Below are 20,890 nucleotides of genomic sequence, written 5' to 3' on the forward strand. Positions count from 1 at the left end.
AATTACCCCTTCCTACCACAAAGTATTTTTAGCTTCAGTGAGAGGGCATGATTCTATTTTGGAAGGGATCTTGGTTTTTGGATTTTTTTTTAAAAGAAATCCAAAGATGAATATTTTTAAGAAAAAAATTTTAAAATATTATTTTTTTGAAAAAAATTAAAAAATACACGACTATTCACAAAAAAATTAAGTTTTTCAGGAAAAAAAATCAACAATTTGTAGCTATTCAAAAAAAAATAAAAAATTTTGGACAAAATATTTAAAAATCCATATCTATTTTCAGAAAATTAAATTTTTTGGAAAAAAACTTGAAAAAACCTTAAGTATTCACAAAAAATTAAATTTTTTGAAAAAAAAAATTGAAAATCCTTAGTTATTCTCCAAAAATTTCAAAAATCCATATTTGTTGTCAAAAAAGTTGTTTTTCTAGAAATAAATTCAAAATCCATAGCCGTGCAAAAAAAAAAAAAAATTGGAAAAAATTTCAAAGATCCATTGTCTTATTCTCAAAAAAATTAAGTTTAAAAAAAAAAAAAAATCCAAAAGCACAGATGTTCACAAAAAATTAAGTTTTGTAGAAAAAAATTTAAATTATAAAATTTTTTGAAAAAAAAATTTAAATATTAAATTTTTTGATAAAAGTTTAAAAATCCATAGCTTTTCACAGAAAATTAAATCTCAAATATTAAATTTCTTGAAAAAAAAAATCAAATATTACATTTTCTAGCAAAATCCCAAAATTTCTTAATTTGGGATGCTACAGCCTCACAAGCCCACGCCAGAGGGCGCCCCTGAGTTATGTACCACTCGTAAAATATACTTTCAAAATGTCAAGTAGCCCTAGAGTGCCTCCAAGTACCCCAAAGGGTACGCATATTCCCAATTTGAGAACCACTAGATATAGGATTGCTCCACAGTGATGAAAAATTTTGTTAAGTGTACTCGTTGTGGGCCTATTTCATTATATATAATAATTAATAATACAATGAATGAGACGTTCAAATGGTAATATGTACAATCTGCTGATAAAGCATTTTAATTGACGTCATAAAGATGATATTTTTAATATATTTTGATATAAATATTTGATATATTTGATATAAAAATATTGATATAAAATGAACAAATTTCCAATAAATCTTGATGAAACTTTATCAAATGGCTTCACGAATAAAAAAAGACTTAACATCTACATCGAATACTACTTAATGTAAATGAGAAGGACTAATATTTGAATCCAATCAGAGTGATGTCAATATCTACTAAAAATAGCTAAATTTGTATATTTTTTTTTATAAATAAAATAGGGACGAGAAATGTAGGATAATTACAGAAAAATATCTTATTCTTTCCAATGTAATAATTAATTTTTATCTACACTATGGAAATAAGATTGTATAAAGATGTAATAACCTATTTTTAATACATTTTATGGTCAGATATATAATAAAACTAGAAATCACGGGATACATTTTCATTTTGATAGACAGTAAGGTTTAAGTCCTAAGGGGTTGAATATTTTATTTTTTCCGAATCTTTTATGATGTGACCAGGGCATTGCTAGCTTTAATCATTTGGGAGGAAGGGGGGCTTAACCCAAAAATATTCAACGCCATTATATAATCACTTATAAAATGTTAATTATATATATATGTTGGCAGGGGCGTCCGCAGAGGGTGGGATGGAGGGGCTGAAGCCCCCACCCCAAAAAAAAAAAATTAAGGTTTTTTTTCCAAAATTTAATACTTAAAATTTTGTAGATAAATTTCAAAATTTATAGCTATTAATAGAAAATTACATTTGTGAAATTTTTGGAGAAAAATTCAATTTTTTGCGAACAGCAGTTATTTTTTTTTTTTTTAATTTCCAAAAAAATTGATATTGGAAATTAAATTTTTGAATTTTTTTTTCCAAAAAATCCAAAAACCTAGCCCCCGTTCAAATATAATCCTGCGGACGCCCTTGGTGGAAGCCAAGGTACGATGTCTTTGTTATAAAATCAATTATTTAATTACAATATTTGTAACATTAATTAACATATATTAATGTTAATTTTGATTTATTAAAATTACATGGTTTATTAATAAAATATAAGTAATATAACTGTGGGCAGTTGAACTTTATAAAGGGCCCACAGAATATTTATATTTTAGTAATTTTGATTAAAATAGTTAAAAACTACACCATTAATATGTCGATCTTCCATGAAAGATCTTCAATAACTGCATTATCCTCATCCAAAGTATTGTAAATCTTTCATTTAAAATTATTCATCTCTTTTTTTTGTTTGCAACTTGTACAATTTGTTTATACAAGTTGTTTCCATGGATATGACTATTTCTATAAAGTCAATTTTACTGGTATACAATTTTTTGTTAAAGGCCTCCGCAATCTCCACCCACCCGTTCTTGGCCTCGTTCCAGTGTGAGTAGTGTATCCCTCCTGTAGTCACGGGCATGATTATAATTGATTTTCGAAGACAGTGCGTGGAGTCTGGGGTAATATTCTGCAATAAATTTAGCCCAATAGACAATAGATTAATGGAGGGTTAACATTCAAATAAATAGTACGTCTTTATCTTTGATATATGAAGCAACCTTTAGTCAAAAAGAAATAGAAAAAGGGCCCAAAATAAGTTGGTATTTAGCCAATTATTCCCAATTATAGAATTATTATTCAATAATCATTGAAAACTGTAACAAGAGCGAATTATAATTCAACCAATCAACGTCCAGAACACTTAATAGCAGAGACATCGATAGTTGTATATTTTTGTGTTACCAATGTAACGCCGCTATAGAGAATTTAGTATCTAAAAGTCATTTTGGATTCTTTTTATTGACCTTTTTTTTAAATTACAAGAGTATAACACGGAAAAAGTCATCTAGTACATACATACACACACATTAAAAACTAATTTGTATTTGGGTAAAAAAAATTTGGGAGTGTAATAATAATAATAATATGAACGCTTGACTCTGGGTTAGTCCAAGTTGGATGGAGAGATCTATTGGAACGGTATAATGTTTGTTATTTCAATGATATAAGTAAGAAAAATATTGGACGTTAAAAAAAACCTGTGTTAAAGAAGAAGTGTATGATGCTCCTAACTTTAATAAAATTGTGCTAATATTGATTCTTGTATGGATTTAAACCACATCAATGTATATAATTTAAGAAGTAGATTTAGTTTTGATTACCTGTATGTAAAAGTTCAATAATTTCTTTTGGTATACGACAAAAAAAAAAAATATTGCTTGGTGTATAAGCATTTTTCATTCAGAAACAAGTATTCATCTTGATAGCCATCAATGTCATGAGGAGAGGAAAATGTGTATGATATGAGCAGTAATGGAGCTTTTAACTACATTTTTCGTTGAGTTAAATCATGACAAGATTAAGGATCCATAATTACTTTATCTTTTTTATACACAAGTATAAAATCAGTGGACCGTCTGAAAAATATACAAAATAATTATGGAAAAATACATATTAATAAATTCATCCATTCACAATTCTCCTTTCATAACATCAATGGTCCACTACAATTTTCAGTTTGACTATTCCTAAATGTACAAAATTGTAATACGTAAAAAAACCGAATTGTGATAAATACTTTTGTGATTTTTTTTTTTATATATATAAAAACCACTATTGTTTAAGATATAAAAATGATATGTTCAGTAGTTATTATTTAAATAAGACCATAAAAAATCTGCACTTATTAATGGAAAGGTATCAGTATATCTTGGATCAATTACTTAGTTTTTAACTTTTGGAACTCTCAAAGATTTTGGGACGAAGAAGAAGAAGTTAATGCTAATTTTAGAAATACATATGTCATTTAATAATTAAAAAAAGATCTTGAGTTGAAGGGACACACGTTATGAAATATATAGAGAAAAATGCGCATATCAAAATAGGTTGTAGAATTGACTGGTGAGAAATATGTAGAAGAAAAAAGGACTAATTTAAAAAAAAAAGTAGTATATGATTCTCTAAAATTTATGAACATAACAGATGTATAAACTTTTTATAATGAGTTAACATAAAATATAGATTAATAATATGTAATTATATAACTGTAGAGTTGTTGCTTTGAGAGGAATGAGCTCGATTACATTTGAGGCTTCTTTTTTCTTATCTTTTTGTGTGTGTGTGTTTTTTGTATGAATGAATAAATGGAATACATTTGAAAAGGGGGATTTGTTTGGGAGTAGGACAATATGAGTTGTTGTTTTTATATATATATATATATATAATCAAATAATATCCAATTATTAAAACACGTTCTTCACAAAAAAATATTTTTTAATAATCATCATATCGTCGTCATAGTCAGAGCCTGTACTATTCTTCATCATATCTTTGTCTCATTTGTTGGAATTCGAGGTCATCTTGATTACTTTGTCCTCGTCGACCGTCTGTTCTCCCAGTTTTTCTAGATCGTTCAGGTGAGGTTGTTCTGTTGTTTTTTTGTCCTCCGGGACGTTGAAGAGTTGGGGGAATGGAACGTTGAAGAGCAGCAGGTGCAGGTTTCATGGGAGGATGTGTTGCTGCCCAATATTCTTCAAGCCAACTAGACAAATGCTCGCTAGCTTCTTCAAGAGAATTTTCATGAAGGAGGATATCCCACATATCCAAAGGACAGAGTGCTAATTTCTCAGAAGCGACGAGCTGAACATTCATATTTCGTGTCTGAGATTTACCACGGGATTTAACAAGACGTTGTAACACTTTAGGAGAGGAAATTTGAAGGTACACTAGAATAGGGTTGAGCGAGGTTTTAAGAAGTTGAGAAGGGTGGTTGATTGTGTCACAATCTAGAACAACTAATTGAAGAGTCTTTGCAAGTTCGAATATTCGTTCAACTTCACTTTGAACCTCAGCCATAGAGGAAGAGCGTGTGTTGGACTTCTCAATAAGAGCACGTTTTGAGGGATTATTGAGAACATTTTTCTTGGCTAGGGATATATCAGAAGTAACACGCGTAATGATTATCCGACTTTCAAATCTCCGTTTCAAAAAATCGAATAGAGCCTTTTGCATCATATCCGTTACTTCGTATCCTTTTAATGAGGGACCTATGATCACAACAGGTCTCATGGATGGAACAACGTCATATGGAGGGATTTGTTCTTGCTTTTTACCCAGTAGACCCTTTTTCTTCCTCTCTTGCTCAACAAGAGAGGAAACTCCAGTAGGAGTTTGATGATCAGACTCACTTCCAGCTTCCGCTGTGTTTCTACGAGATGGAGGTGCTGCTGCTGTCGTTTCCTCTTCCCCATCTAATGTATCTTCAGAATCCATTGAAGCATCTTTTGGATTGCTATTCCCTGGTTTCTTCTTGGGTTGAAATAGTTTAGATGAAGAATTGGTTTGTTTATTGGCATAGACCTTGGCATTTTTGTTTTGAGCAAGTAATATACGTAAGGTTTCAAGCTTAGCAGGAGATGGAATAAAACCTATATCGCAATTTACTTGTACTTTCCTTCCAATCCACCAGTTCTGATCATAGCGCTCCATAATGTGCAAATAATCACCGATTCCGAAGGAAACAGCGTAGCCATGCACTGGAGAGTCATCATCAAGGGTTCCATCGAAAGCTACATTCGTTTTGACAGCAAAAGCAACAGGCTTAGAACGACTTTTCTCCAACTGTAACAAAGCCTGTCTCTCAGTATCACGACGAAAATGTTCTCTTTCTTCATCCAAGCTTAGATCGGATGAACGTTGAGAATAAGAGGATTCTCCAGAACCTTGTCGATATATTGAACTATATGCACTTCTTCCTTTCATAATAATTTTTTTTTCTATTCAAACTTTGCAGGACACAAGCACTATATATTATGAAGAAACACTTATGTTATTTCGTATTATAATGTCACTCTGACGTTAAAATATTTCAATTAGCCATTTTTCCCTAAGGTTTGTTTTCCCCCTTTTTTGATTACTCAGCCTTCGGCCTTTCAAGCAAAAAAAAAAAAAAAAAAAAGACCCCGATGAAAAAAAAAGTATTCGAAGGTATATGTAGTAAATTTTCCTTTACAGAATCGTTAAATTCTTTTTCTAAGACACTTTGTTGGAGATGTTCCAAACTCCCCTGTGTGAAAAGAAAGGCAAAAAGCATTAATACATGTTAATTAAGTAATAGGTATTTTTTTAAGAATTTTTAGTGGAGTAATTATGATAAAATATTCTCAATCCAATATATGTAAATATTTATTTAACTCCATTATCGATAATTACTAGAGAATATGTAGTAACAATGCAAAAAACTTAATGCAATGTCCTTCTTGTTTTTGTATATGTTACTTCTCCCCCCCCCCCTCCCCTAAAGTCCAACAATCCAAATTGAGCTTTCTAGTTGTTTTAAAAAGTGTACACACATTTACAAATCAATTTATAAATATTTAATCATGAATTTTTCTTTTAAATCATTAAAAAATATAGTTAAACATATATTAAATAATAATATGATATACTAATATATATATATATATATTTTTTTTTTACCTTAACTCTATAAGAAGACGGGGGAAAAGGAGATTCCCGAGTGTTGTAGTTTCTAGTAGCGCTTTCGGATACAGGATTCACTTGTGTAAAAAGCAAAGGGTATCACAGCATTCTGAATACTTCTTATTTCGGACTAAAAAAGAAAGATGAAAAAAATGAATATTTTGTATTCAAAAGGCGTGTTTTTTTGTTGTTGTTTTTTTAGAAAAAAAAATTATAGTACATAAAGCAAGTAGGGGGCAAAAAACATCATTTTACCTTTTGACTACTACTAACAAGTAAGCTCTACTTTTCGTTTTATGTACTTCAAATGTCTGTTATTAGTATTGTTACCCAACAATACTAAGAAGCTGTGTACTATGTAATCTTTTAAGTCACAGCCTAATAACTAAGAATTGACTCTCTTACGGCCTACAAAATATATATCAATATATGTATGCCTTATTCAAATTCAGACAATTCAAATATTCCCAAATTTATCTGATTATTACCTGAAAGAAATGTAAGGAATGTCTAGGGTTTGAAAGCCTTGACTTTGCTCTTAATTAGGCCTTGAAAACTACACATTCCAAGAGGCAATAGTCAATAAAAAGGCTTTGATTGAAGAGGATGCTACGAAATGTTTGCTCTATAAATCTGAACACGATCTCCCCAGTCCTTCACCTATTTAATTAATTAAATAATATCAGTATGAAACAATAAAAATATGAATGATTACCAACGACGAAGAATGATGCATGAGTCCTTGATTTTGGATTACTTAGTGAATGTCAATGATGATGAATCAAAAATGAATCCTCAAGCTCTCTCTAACAATGTTGATCCCTTCTCAGCATATCCCCACCCACCCAGCTTCCTCCTGCCACAAGCGAAGAATATTATTAAATATTGTTTTACTCTGCTCCGATCGAAGATATAATAATTAATATGACGTTTGACTTCCTTCTTTCTAGCAGCTAAGAATAGACAGATTGACAAACGTGAAGAATGTATATCTCACGCAACCTACAAAGTTTTCCTCCTCTTCTTTTTTTTTCTTCTTCACTTTTTTCCCCTTCTTCTCTCTACTTTGAAAGAGATACCAACTGTAATTATATTATATACGTAATGAAAATTGTACAATTGTTACCCAATTACAATAATTTTATACTTATTAATTCTTTTTGGATGAATATATAAGACAAATTAATTAGTTAGGTAAATGATGTGCGCTTTAATATGTATTTTCCATATATGAATAAAGAACAATGTTCTATAGATTGATTAAGTCAAATATTATTTAATTGTTATCCACTAACTTTAGATATATATAGATACAGTAATAACTTGACATACGAGTTGAATTCGTTCCAGAACGAAGCTCGTAAGTCAAAGCAATGTATCTCATCATAAGAAATTACTACAAAAAATCCAGCTGGAAGTGCCTCTCGAGTCCATAAAAAAGTTTGTTCCCAAAATCCAGCTAGTATACAAAAACTCGTGTTGAGGCACTCGTATCTCAAAGTATTACTGTATTATTTAATATTATAATTAAAATTTGTGCTTGATATATATATGAGCAAATTGTACAAGCTGCAATTTCTTCGTCTTAAAATGCATTATTTAATTTTTAACATGAGATAATTACCAACTACTAATTGATACATCATTTCATTTTGATTTATTAAAATCAGATGGTTATTTTGTATTTATTAGTAATATAACCCAGGGCATTTGAACTTTATTATGTACCACAGAATACTTATATTTTAGTAATTTGTATTAAAATAGCCTAAAATTACATATACAATGAAGTTATCGATCATCTATAAAATATACTGTGATTGTATTATCCTCACCTCATGTACACTAAATCCTTCATTTAAAACTATTAATCTAAGTTGAAACTTTTACAATATGCTTATACAAGTTGGAACTTGTACAAAACTACAGCTTATATAGAACATATATATATATATATACATATGTTCTGTAGGTGCAATTTGTTGTTTGTAAAGTCATATTGTAGAAGTTACAATATATTCGTCTTAAATGCCTCATTTAATAATTAAATAATTTTAATTACAAGCAGCTAATAATAGATGTTATCATTTGAGTTTGATCTATTAAAATGAAGCATTTGTTATGTATTTAGAAGTAACATTGAATGTCGACATGTGTTCATCAAAATGTACCACTTATCAATTAATAATTTTCAATAAATAATTATATATTACGACATTAATATATCTACATTAATGAATATTCAGGGGTGGCCGCAGGATTCAATTTTGGGTAGCGGCTTGGTTTTTGTAATATTTTTTTTTTGAAACAAAATCCAACCATTCATAGCTATTCAAAAAAAATTGTTTTATTTTTTTTATTTTTCTAAAATTAAATTAATTTTGTGAAAAAAAATTTAAAAATTAATTTTTTTGGAAAAAAAGTTTAAAAATTAACTTTCGAAAAATAAATATTTCAAAAACAAAATTCAAAAATTTAATTTCAAATATATATTTTTTTTTATTTCAAAAATTTTATAGCTATTTACAAAAAAATTAATTTTTTTGGAAAAAAAATTCAAATATTACTTTTTTTGCTCTGCCCGAATGACTAAAAAATTTCTAGTAAGAAGTAAAAATTCCTTAATTTGAAGGAGGGTACCCCACCCCCTGATATTCCATCCTCAATTGCAACACTTTTTTTTAAATTCAATAACTCCAAGCTGGTTTGACTTAGACTAGCCACATTTTAACAAAACATACTTACATATTATGTCGGCTATTGCTTGAATCTATAGAAAGGCTATACCCGCCCATAGTTTCTCCAGAAATTCCATTTGAATGCACCTCGTCAATTGTTGCAACTGTTCCCATAGTTAGAAACGGATGCAACAGTTAAAAAATATCGAATTTGCATTGTTCTACTTAACAAAATTAAATATTATTTTCGTATGAATAAATAACTAGACTTTTCATGATGTTAAAATATTAAATTTCAATGTATTATAGAAGATTACGTTATAATTAGATCTTTATTAACAATACCAGATCAGTTTTTTAAATGTCGATTAGAGAAATCCATTCTCTAAAACCTTGGATTAGACCCTTTTCCCCGTTCATTTTCAGAAAGGTTTTCGTTGGATATTCATTCGTTGACTCCCCCAGTTCATTCAATTCATAAAAGAAGAACACATGTGAGAACGGATAAAATATATGTTCCCACGACTACATGGCAACAAATCCAGTAAATTCGGAGCTTGTCAATATAAATGAATAGTATTAAAATGTTATATTATTTTCTTAAAAACTGTATGTCTAACAGCCACATGTTTTGAGCGTGTCACCGCACTAAGCAAGAGGGTACCACACAGATGTTGTTTTTTTGTAAAGGAAATATTTTTTCTACTAATCTAGTCCCTCGTAAACTTTTTAGTATTTTTGGGAACTTAGTTCAAATTTACATCACTATACAATTAAGTTTTACTTTATGAAGTATATAAACTAACAATCTTCAACGAGACTGAAATATACGTTGATTGTTATAGGATACTTAACCGAAAATGATGATTCATGCTGTAACACTATGTACATAATTATGATTTCCATTCATGACATTAAGTGTTTAGTATTTAATAAATAGTTGTGTCAATTCATTATGTGAATGCTCCAACAATTGGCTCAAGTCACTATTAGAATCGGTGTAACAAAAATCATGGGGATACCTCCCTAAGACAAAAATATACTGTGTACCTTGTTGTCCGTTTAGAATGTTTGGATTTCTTGGGTGAATATTATACATATTGTTTCTCAAATCGGAAGAGCTTGTAGTACAAGTTTCTCATTCAATGACAAACCATCTTGATAATTATAGAGTCATAGTCGATAATTAAATAATGAACAGATAATTGTTATGTATTCGTAACTCCTTTCCTACCTAATCATCTTTTAATTATTGTTATTTTTTTATACATGTATAAAGTACTATCCTCATTATTATTCTTATAAATAGCCGTGTATTGCCTATGTTTGTCTGTGCGGTAATGATTATGTATTAATAAGAATATATACTTATCCCTATTAAATTACATCGTTGTCTTATTCCTCCATGTCTCTTCTCTCCTCATTTCTCTCGGTCGTCCTGGATTCCTTTAATAGTTAGTGTCTCTTCAACCTCGTAAAGACACAACAATAATCATTGCAAGTCCTACAATAATTAATGTTTTATCTTTTAAAATTAGAGTAACGTGAATGGAAATATATTACATGAATTGTCTTACTTTTGGGATATTTTCTGTATTTGCTAATGTATCCTGGCTATTTAAGTCTAGAGCAGTGACGTCGTTACATCCCCCCTCCTTTGGGGAAGGGGCTCAAATTAAAATTCTATGCTCATTTTATTTTTATGAGTAATGTATCTCCTGGGCATTTGAAGTTTATAATGTGCCCCATAATACTTAAATTTTAGTATTTTGTATTAAAATAGCCAAAAATGACACCATTAATATATGGATCATCCATGGAATATTCAATTATTGGATAATTCTCAACACAAGTACTGTAAATACTTCATTTAAAATTAGTCCCCTCATTAGTCATAACTACTTCACCTGCAATTAGTAAAAAATCGCATCTTGTACCTCCAAAAGGATGAAAGCTAGAAACGCCCTTGATCTACAGTCTAATGCTTTGAAAACTAATCAAACATTTTTGAAGAAATTAACCTTAAATAAGTCTTTTAAAATCATGACGACTATCACACTTTGTGGAGATAATCCATGTCACGTTTTCTTGACTCCTCCGCATCTTCTCAAGTGCAGCTACAATACTACGTACATGTCTAGAATGTTAAAAGAAAAACTATTTTTTCTTTTAACATTAAATATAAATATATGGATTGCAGCTAGCCCTGGATTATCAAATTGCTTACAATGAAATTGTACCTTTATAAAATCCTTAATGATAAAATTGCTTGCATTGTTTAATAATCAAATTAACAACAATCCAAATTAAATAGACAATATTATTTAACGTAAAATGACCACACTGTTCGAAATTTCATAGATTGCCTGGACATTTTGCAAAATCCCCGATTTTCCACATTGCCCGTAATATATGTATTTCATCAGCCCACAAGTTGTGTAATATATTAGTATGGGTCGGAGTAGGTTCATAAGCCTCTGCATAATCGTTGTAATTGGCGAATGAATCCCTTATGCAGAACCCTATTTACTTTTTCCAGCGGAGTACGTAGTGGCCTCATAACCCAACGCTAATTGACTGTTTTTTGGTATGACCTCTAGAGTTTAACTAATTTTTTTAGTTATATGATCCATTTGCCTTCCTACTGGGTTTGCAAAGGCGGTCAGCATCAAGATATTCATTAATGATTCACAACCTTCACAAAATTCACTAAAATTTGACAAATTTTGAATATTTAACTTTTTAAACTCAACAAATGCTATTTGGCCCTTAAACGTTTCTAGTCCTGAGTCCACCATTCTTGATGCTGATCCAGTGGCGTCCCCGGGATTATATTTTGAGGGCGCTTGGTTATTGGAATTTTTTGAAAAATTCCAAAAATTAAACTTTTTTGAAAAAATTTCAAAAATCCTTAGCTATTCATATAAAATTAAATTTTTTGGAAAAAAAAATACAAATATTAAATTTTTACGAAAAAATATTTCAAAAACTTATTTATTCACATAAAATTTAATTTTTAGGAAAAAAATTTCGAATATTACATTTTTTGAAAAAAGTTCATAGCTACACAAATAGAATTAAATTTTTTGGAAAAAAATGTAAATATTAAATTTTTTGGAAAAAAAATGTAAATATTAAATTTTTGCTCTAAGGTATAATTTGCCATAATGACGAAAACAAATTTCTATTAAAAAATCCTTAATTTGGGGAGGATACATCCCCTCCAGCCCACCCCTTGCGGACGCACCTGTGACTGCCTTTACAACCCCAGTAGGGAAGTCAAATGGATCATATAAGTTAAAAATTACTATCAAAAATCAGTGAATTGTCATTGGGTTATGAGCCCATTAAGTACCCTGCTACACAACTTGTGGGTAGAAAAAATAAATAGAGTTTCTAATAAGGTTTTTTTTTAGCTAATTACAATGGTTTGGTTATGGGTTATGAACCTACTCCGGGTATTATTGACATATTATTTGGGTACTTTAAAATCCTATTTTTCAATCGTTATTTATTACTAAAAAAATATTAATTAATCTAGAAAATTGTTTCCAATTGTAATGTTCTACGAACACCACCAATAGACGGAAGTAACGGACCGGAGTAAAGTCAATAAGAACACCTTTGGATTGGGTCTACAATCATACACTAAAACATATATTCTATAAGGGATTATATTTAAAAGGATGTATATACATATAACTATTAAAATATACCAACTCGTAAAACACAAGGTACATTACTATCTATTTACAACAAATCCCTACGTCATGATCTAAAAGTAAATAAAAGACAATACATAACACCAATGCAGAAGAAACTCTGACAAAAACAAAATTCTGACGAAGAAGAAACTTTGACGAAGACAAAAATCCGACAAAAATCATGACGAAGACAAAATTATGACAAATACGAAACTTTGACGAAGACGAACTAGAAGATAATTATGACAAAGTCTGTCGAAGACAATATTATGACGCAGACGAAACTCTGACGAAAAAGAAAGCTGACTAAATGATGACGAAGACGAGAAGGGAAACGACAAAGGCGAAACGAAACTGAAAATAGCTGACAAAGTTAACACTGTTACAGAGTTATAATTGTAAGTCCTTGTTGGACTCAGAGTAGAATTGGGGATCCACATCGGAGCAAATGTCCTTGTTTATATATTCTTTTCTCCTTCTTCTTTTGTCACAGTTGATCTAATAAAACGTCATAATGGTTAAGCTACTCTCCTCCATATCATTCTTCAAATTGTCAGGGAGGCCATGTTGATTTTCAGTTTTTTTATCATGTCCAAAATACACACCATTTTCATCAATATGGACAACTGTGAGGAGCATAAAATTTCCTAGTCTTACAAGTACATTTCTATCGAGTTAATTCAAAAACGAATCAATCTGTTAATGATTTCCATTTTCTTGTATTGAAACTGTTAAATCATTTGATGAGCTGAGCCACGGAATTCAAATTCCGTGACTGGCAATACTCCTGCAATAATCTTTGGTTCACTTGGAAATAGAATACGCAAAATATTCACCGATATATTAAATAATATTTTCCACGTTTGAAACTTCTTTCCATTATGTGACTTCAAAATGGGATATCGTACATTTTACGTATTAGTGCCTTACAATTTTATATTTTGAGCATTAATGTCCCTTAAACCATGAATAATTGAAGTTATCAACAGTGAAGAACCGTTCCAACAAAATTCATAATAGTATAAATACAAACTTTCAAATACTTCACGAATACTAAATTAATAGATAGTAATTAAAATGTCTCATTTTAATTTTGAATAAGGCATTATAAGAGTTCTAACTAGTATATACGCAGATTGTACAAGTTGTAGATTCTTCGTCATATTTAAAATAAGACATTTAAATAACTATCTTTTCTTTAGTGATCGTGAAAGTTTATATCTATATTAATAAAGCAAAGTTTTAGTCTGTATGAAAAACAGTCACGGGGTGCACTATATAGTGCCCGCTGATGTATATCGTAAACATATTTTGATCTAAGAAATAACAATGTAGTCGTATTTTTGCAGGCGTGTGGATATAGCACCGAACGTGTATACAGGGTACACATATATAGTGATCCCTGGTGTATACCAAATACCTATTTATTGATCTAAGAAAAAACAATGTAGCTTTTGTTATAGCTCTCTTATGTATATCATAATTGATGTGCATTTCTAGTATATGTTAAAATTTGAATAAAAAATTAATTGTGCTTTTCTTAGTGATCGCTCTTGAGACTTGAGTACTCATTAGTCATCACATTATTTTATTAAAAAAATCTAAAACTCTTATTTTTATTCTTGAGGACAGAACGCATATTAATTGATATAAGTATTGAGTAGTTATGTGTGAGTGTATTCATGAAAAACGAATAGTAAAACTGAGGACATTTTTCTCTACGGTTTGAATCTCAATAAAACTTGTGATAAGACTCCTATCGTTGTAGAAATGCTGAGGCATTTTTCAGGAAAAAAAATTAAAAAATCCACAGAAATTTTTTTAATTATAAGAATTTCAATAATCCACAGCTATTCACAAAAAAATTTAACTTTTCTGAAAAAAAAAAATAAGAAAACTACAGCTGTTCACAAATAAAATTATTTTTTGGGTAATTTGGAGGGCTACAGCCCCTGACTCAATTACCAGGGTTGTCCGCAGAGGGTGTGCTAAATACCCCAGCCCAAATTAAGAAAAGTTTTTTTCGTTGTCATTATAAAAAACTCTTGTCAAAATGTATTTTCTAATAAAATAATTTATTTTTTCTGCCTTGATAGAAATATTTTTTTTTACCTTTGCATTGTTTCACTTATAATAACTTGATAGTTATTCGTCAAAATATTGTGCACTTTAGACTTGACTATATATATGTATAGTATTAGTACTGATAAACATAATGCAATCAATTCATCTAGTGTTTTTTTAATCACAAAGAGCTTATAAAAGTGAAGGTATTGACTATTGAGAGCATCTTCTTCGTTTTTTATTTATTAATAATGTAAAGGTTAATATATCTATTTTGTCTTTTTTTAAATATTTGTACACATGAAGAACCCTAGTGTTGGATTACAGTATTACTCAAACTATAAAAAAAACCTCGACTCCCTTAAAATTACTACTAAAGTCGAATGATCAAACCTCGAAATATTCGACTATATTTAATCTCATCATCATTTGTTTTTGTCTTTTGTGCGTGTTTTTCACTGGATTATTGAGGTAGGGGGAAATTCACAAACGGGATGATCACTTAAGGTAGCAAGCTCTAAAACCCTATTCATCCTCCCTGGGAAGGGGCTCAATTTAACACCACGTAGACCTGAATAATGTGTGTGCTCTTTCTTCTTTTTTGTTCATTATTTAATAAGTCGTGGGCGTGTTAACATCTCCTTCTAAAAAAAAAGAATTCACGCCAATTTTTGGTGTAAACTGATTTAAAAATGCATAATTAAATAAATTGATTATAATTTACATATCATTATAATATTTTCCTTGCTCTTATTCTGTTTTAAATGTAGAAGGTTCTCTTCTACATAGAAGTAATTCCTTCTCTCCTCTCAAAATGATATAACAGACAGCTGATATTAACAATGGTCTTAATTCAGGTGTACCATATGTCTTCTTCTCGCGCTGGTATAGAAATCAAATCTCAAACTCTATGTCATAAACCTCTTTCAAAAAGACAAAATAACTAAAGTTAAAAGTAGGGAGTGTGTAGCTATCTTTTCTCCTTTTTTATTTTCTTCAATTCTAGCTAGGAGTGAGGAAAAAAAAAAAATTTGGACCGACTTATCGGTCCTAAGGCCTGATGAATTGTGAAAAAGATCGGAACGATTAGAAAATAGACTGAAAGGGGCCATAAAAAAAGACTGATTAGAGAAGGAGTCCCATGACCGAACACAAATAATGAGTTACTACATATTAGTCATTTAAAAAGTAATTTCTATATATTACTTCTTTAGCGGAGTAATTTCATTATACCATTACTTATTCGTTACAAGAAAAGTAATCAAGTACTAACTAACGAGTTACAGCTCAATACGGAAAAAGAGTGACCACCTTTTCTGTTTAAAAAAAAAAGTCATTTTAAAAAATAGTAAGAATTATTGGTTTTCTAAGAAAAAAGTCATTATATGAAATTATTTTAAAAAAGCCACAAGAAGGCACTTACAAAAAATTCAATTTTTAAATGAAATTAAACATTCTTTTCTGAATAAGAAGCGGCTATCTTTTAGGATTTTAACAAAATAAACACTTGAAAGTGAATAAAGAAAAGAACCAGACAAGGAGGAACGGAGGGGGGGGGGTTGATAAACCTTATGTGAAAAAGGAACTCCCTGTAAGATGATATTATTTTAACATAAAATATACAACTTACACTATACGTTACTCTGATAGAGGACTCTTTTAAAATTCTTCTCAGAATGCAACCATTTTTCTAAAACAATTACAACAATTACTTTAACCGACAAGTGAGTGACTGTTTTTTTATAATTCACTCATACCCTATTGATGGAAAATATTTGTATATTTCAAACAGTGTTATCACGCTAACACAAAAATATACAATAGTATTTTATTGTCAGCTATTGATGTTTCAGCTCCCCCAAAAAAAAAAAAAAAAAAAATAATAATAATATTTTTTTTAGTGTCATGAACCTTGATTAGTTGAATTGGCTTATAACTACAAAGTGATTTTGGGCCTTTTTTATGTTATTTGTCCGATGAAAGGTTGCGTGATATAGCAAAGATAACAAACTGTTTTGATAGGAACCCTAATAATTCAATCAAACCTTGCATAGTTTTGACTGAATTGATGCCATGTGTGTAGATTATATTGACCTTAAAGAGAAAATTAATTATAAGCTACATCAATAGTAATTAAGTCATTATTTATTATGAATAATATGAGTACAGTTATAATTATGAATATCTAACCAAAAGTACAATGACTTGTTATTATTATATCACAACAAACAGTTATTTGTATAATTTATAATCTTTTTAGAGTAATAATAATTATACTCAATACTTAGACGGAGTCATGTACAGAGTATGCACACAAGTTTTTGGTATTTTTGCCCCCCTCCCTCCCTACCTTTGTATTTGGTACACACAATGTGTGTACTATAAAAAAGCCTGTGTTGGAATTTTTAAAATCCCTTCTACCTGCTTACGTATTTTGTACAATGTACCCCTTATATTAATATGTATGGGCAGTGATGTTAATCAGGAGGATTTTAACAGGGGTGTCTGTGAGATTATATTTTTTGGGAGGAGGGACTTGGGTTTTGGAATTTTTGGGGAAAAAATTGGGAAATTAAGATTTCTGAAAAAAAATTTCAAAAATCTACAGCTATTTTCAATAAATTAAATTATTTGGAAAATAATTTCAAAAATTTTTAGGTAATCACAGATAATTAAATTTTAAGGAAAAAAAAATTAAAAAATTAAATTTTTTGGAAAAAAAAGTTCAAAAACCCAGAGCTGTTCACAAAAAGTGCATTTTTTTTGGAAAAAATTTTGAAAATTAAATTTAAAATATAAAATTTTTTGAATTTTTTTTTCAAATATTAAATTTTTTTGAGAAAAATTTCCATAATCCATAGCTATTTACAGACAAAAATAAATTGAATAATTAAAATTATTTTTAAATATCAAATTTTTTGAAAAAAAGAATTAAATATTAAATTTTCTAGTCAGAATAAAAAATTTCTAGATTGGCTATAGCCCCTCCAGCCCTCCTCCTGTGGACACCCTGTTTAAGCTAAACAATCAACAGAAAATCAACATGGTATCCCTGACAATTTGAAAGAATGCTATGAAGGAGAGTAGCTTAGCTGTCATGACGTTTCATTAGATAAGCTACAAACAGCTGTGATGAGCGTGTGTTGGAAGAGAATAAAATAAAGAAAGATAAAGGCAAGTACTACTCCGATTTCGACCCACAATTCCACTCAGAGGCCAACAAGGAGTTGTAATTATAACTGCAACAAATCCTCGAGGTTACTCTCCGTACTAGCCTCTTTTTTTGGCCGAGGGGGGGGGGGCTTGAGCCCCTACTAAAGATTCTGAAGTCCCACCATAATGTTTATTATATCTTATATATTATAAGTCTATTTTTAGTGTTATCACACATGGAATTTTAAAAAAAACGCGGTGTATCAAACATTGATTGATAATTTTTGTTTTTTTAGAAATCCACGAAAATGATTTGCATTGGGTCAGTTTTAGGGTGAGCGGAGACTAGATAAATGTGCAGGTCCTTTTCTTTTTAAAGTTTAATTTTTGAATAAAATATTTTCTCTTTTTAAAACAATAAAATGTGGGCCCCTTCTTTTTTTCAGAAGATTTTTTTAGAAGAATATAAATATAATGACGTTTTTAGAAAAGTCTTCATCTTTGGTGGATCTTTTTTAAAAATGTCTTCTTAAAATTAGTGTAGATATACAGGATGTGGATTATAAATCCAGAAATTATGAGGATAATCTATATTAAAATTTATTTCCCAAAATTAATGGAGCAATTAACAAATATATTGTTTTTACATGACAGGGGCCTTAGTGAAATCCGTCATTCAAAACAACTACTTCTAGCTTCAACCAAAGCCTCCATACTGTCCCTGAACCTGGCACAGGCCTTGATGAGGGAACTCCTTGCCCATGTTTACCACTGCCTCGAGAATGAAAACCTTCACGGAATCAACAGTGTTATGGGCATGTTTATTAGACCCTCTCTCTAAGACGCTCAAGAAATAAGAAATTGTTGCATGTTACTAGTAATTTATTTTTTTAATAGAAAATAATATTTTATTTTATTTAATTTTTCAATTTTTTTCCAAAGTTCTGAAATTTTTCCCCAAAATATTTCTTTTTGGAATTTGTTTTACAAAAATTTAATTTTTAGAGATTAGCTCTGGACTTATAAAATTTTTCAAAAAAGATATTTTTTTTGAGAATAACTGCGGATTTTTTAAATTTTTTCCATACAAATATATTTAAAATTTAATTTTAAAAAAAATTTCCAAAAAAATTATTTGAAATTTAATTTTTAATTTTGTTTCCAAAAATATTTCTTTTTATGAATAGCTATGGATTTTCGAAATTTTTTTCGAAAATATTTAATTTAAAATACTATTTCAGAAAGTTTATTATTTGAAATTTTAAAAAAGATAATTTTTGGATTTTTTAAAATAAATTCCAAAAACCAAGCCTACCCCAGAATATAATCCAAAAAAGCTGCTTCAAGTGGTTCAGATCCAGGTAGCCAGTTTGGCCAGATTTCATTTGCCCAAAACCTTCAGGAAGGTTGGAGTAAGTTTTTGCTCCCAGAATGATCATGAGTCTTTCTTTCAGATGTTCCCGGCCCATCAAACTTCTTGTAAGCCTTGGTAATTTCGTAAAATCAACGCCCGACATGGAGGCACAAAATAATAGCCGCATGGGGTTTGTTTTTGGAGAACATCTCAAGCATTTTGAATATTTGTTTATACAATTTTGTCACCTGAATCAGATGAGCACACTTTCATAAGCGTAGATTTCAATGTTACCAAGATATTGAGGTCTAAACTTGTTCCGAATTTAGTAATTCCCACTCTGTATTTATACATTTTTTTACAAAATTATATTCAACGTGGAGCCCCTTTCAAGAGCGCGGCCTGAAGAAATTGCTTCTTCTCAAACTGGCCCTGTGTATGTAGCTTGTTACTTATACACATGACTTAAGTATCCAGTCAATTCTATACCAAGATACAATTCCGATTTATTCTATTTCTTTTTCTTTTTTTTTCTTTAATATAATAACTGAGATCAATGATGAGATTCTTCCCCCTTATTCCAGGGATTTCTTTTATTTACACCCTTGAAAAACACAGGTAAAAAAAATAAATTCTAGTTTCAATTTTCATAAGTTGGAGAATGAAATATTGTGTACACAATAATATCGACTAAAAGTTGTAAAAACATATTATTAAAAACAGTGAAAGTATAGATGTATTTTTATACAAAAATTATGATTATAATCGAATGACGATAAAACTTTCAACAATTGTAACTATATGTACTAGACATATTATCCGATCCGATAATTTGTTAAGGATTAGATGGACCCGTACCCCTCGGTGATTTTATTTTGTTTTGTCGCAATTGCCTCTTTTTTTCCCCTAGCATACTACTATTCTAAGTGTAGGTATATATAAAAAAACAAAATTTAATATTCATTTGTAGCTTTTCACTGGTAAGATATGTATCTCTAGCTGAGGAAATACTCGCTCATGATAATATGTATTAATCAATTATTTGATCAGTCGTGAATAGTGTTGGATCAGTCCTAGTCCCAGGACTGATTTCCTGATCAATCATTTTTAAGGGTACAATCTTTTTTATCATTCAACGATTAGTCGTTCCTTAGGCCCTACCAAAGTTAATAGAAATACAAGGTTATACCATGACGCGTCTACGATTGATGTTTGACTTCTACCACGCTTTTAATATTGACGTCACAGTAAATGAGTGATTGCGTGTTTTGTCAAAATATGTTTTTCTTGCCCAGCAATCCGTACGATACATTAAATTGAAAACTCTAGCAATAGTGACGTCAGAGACTATGAGTGATTGAGTGTTGAGTGAAACAACTACCTGTCTTGCTCAGGAGTGGGTACAATACATCAGATTG

At 29.9% G+C, this 20,890-nt stretch overlaps 1 protein-coding gene across 4 annotated transcripts; it reads right to left on the bottom strand.

Moving 5' to 3' along the window:
- Positions 1–2,819: 2,819 nt before the first annotated feature.
- LOC121115276 (voltage-dependent L-type calcium channel subunit beta-2) lies at positions 2,820–7,538 on the bottom strand. 4 transcript variants are annotated; one of them, XM_040709483.2, is made up of 4 exons: positions 7,235–7,538; positions 7,008–7,179; positions 6,517–6,649; positions 2,820–6,103 (listed from the first exon to the last, which is right to left on the bottom strand). In XM_040709483.2, the coding sequence occupies exon 4, from the start codon at positions 5,797–5,799 to the stop codon at positions 4,351–4,353; it is 1,449 nt and encodes a 482-aa protein (XP_040565417.1). In that variant the 5' UTR covers positions 5,800–6,103; positions 6,517–6,649; positions 7,008–7,179; positions 7,235–7,538; the 3' UTR covers positions 2,820–4,350. The 4 variants fall into 4 exon arrangements, with proteins under 4 accessions (XP_040565417.1, XP_040565419.1, XP_040565418.1 ...); XM_040709485.2 differs by having other exon boundaries at positions 7,239–7,498; XM_040709484.2 differs by having other exon boundaries at positions 2,820–5,840; positions 7,235–7,489.
- Between the last annotated feature and the right edge of the window lie 13,352 nt (positions 7,539–20,890).

This window comes from Lepeophtheirus salmonis, chromosome 3, assembly GCF_016086655.4.
Source record: "Lepeophtheirus salmonis chromosome 3, UVic_Lsal_1.4, whole genome shotgun sequence".
NCBI lineage: Eukaryota > Metazoa > Arthropoda > Copepoda > Siphonostomatoida > Caligidae > Lepeophtheirus > Lepeophtheirus salmonis.

Excerpts from the sequence above, each read along its gene's own strand:
- LOC121115276 (XM_040709483.2), bottom strand. The coding sequence starts at position 5,799 with ATGAAAGGAAGAAGTGCATATAGTTCAATATATCGACAAGGTTCTGGA.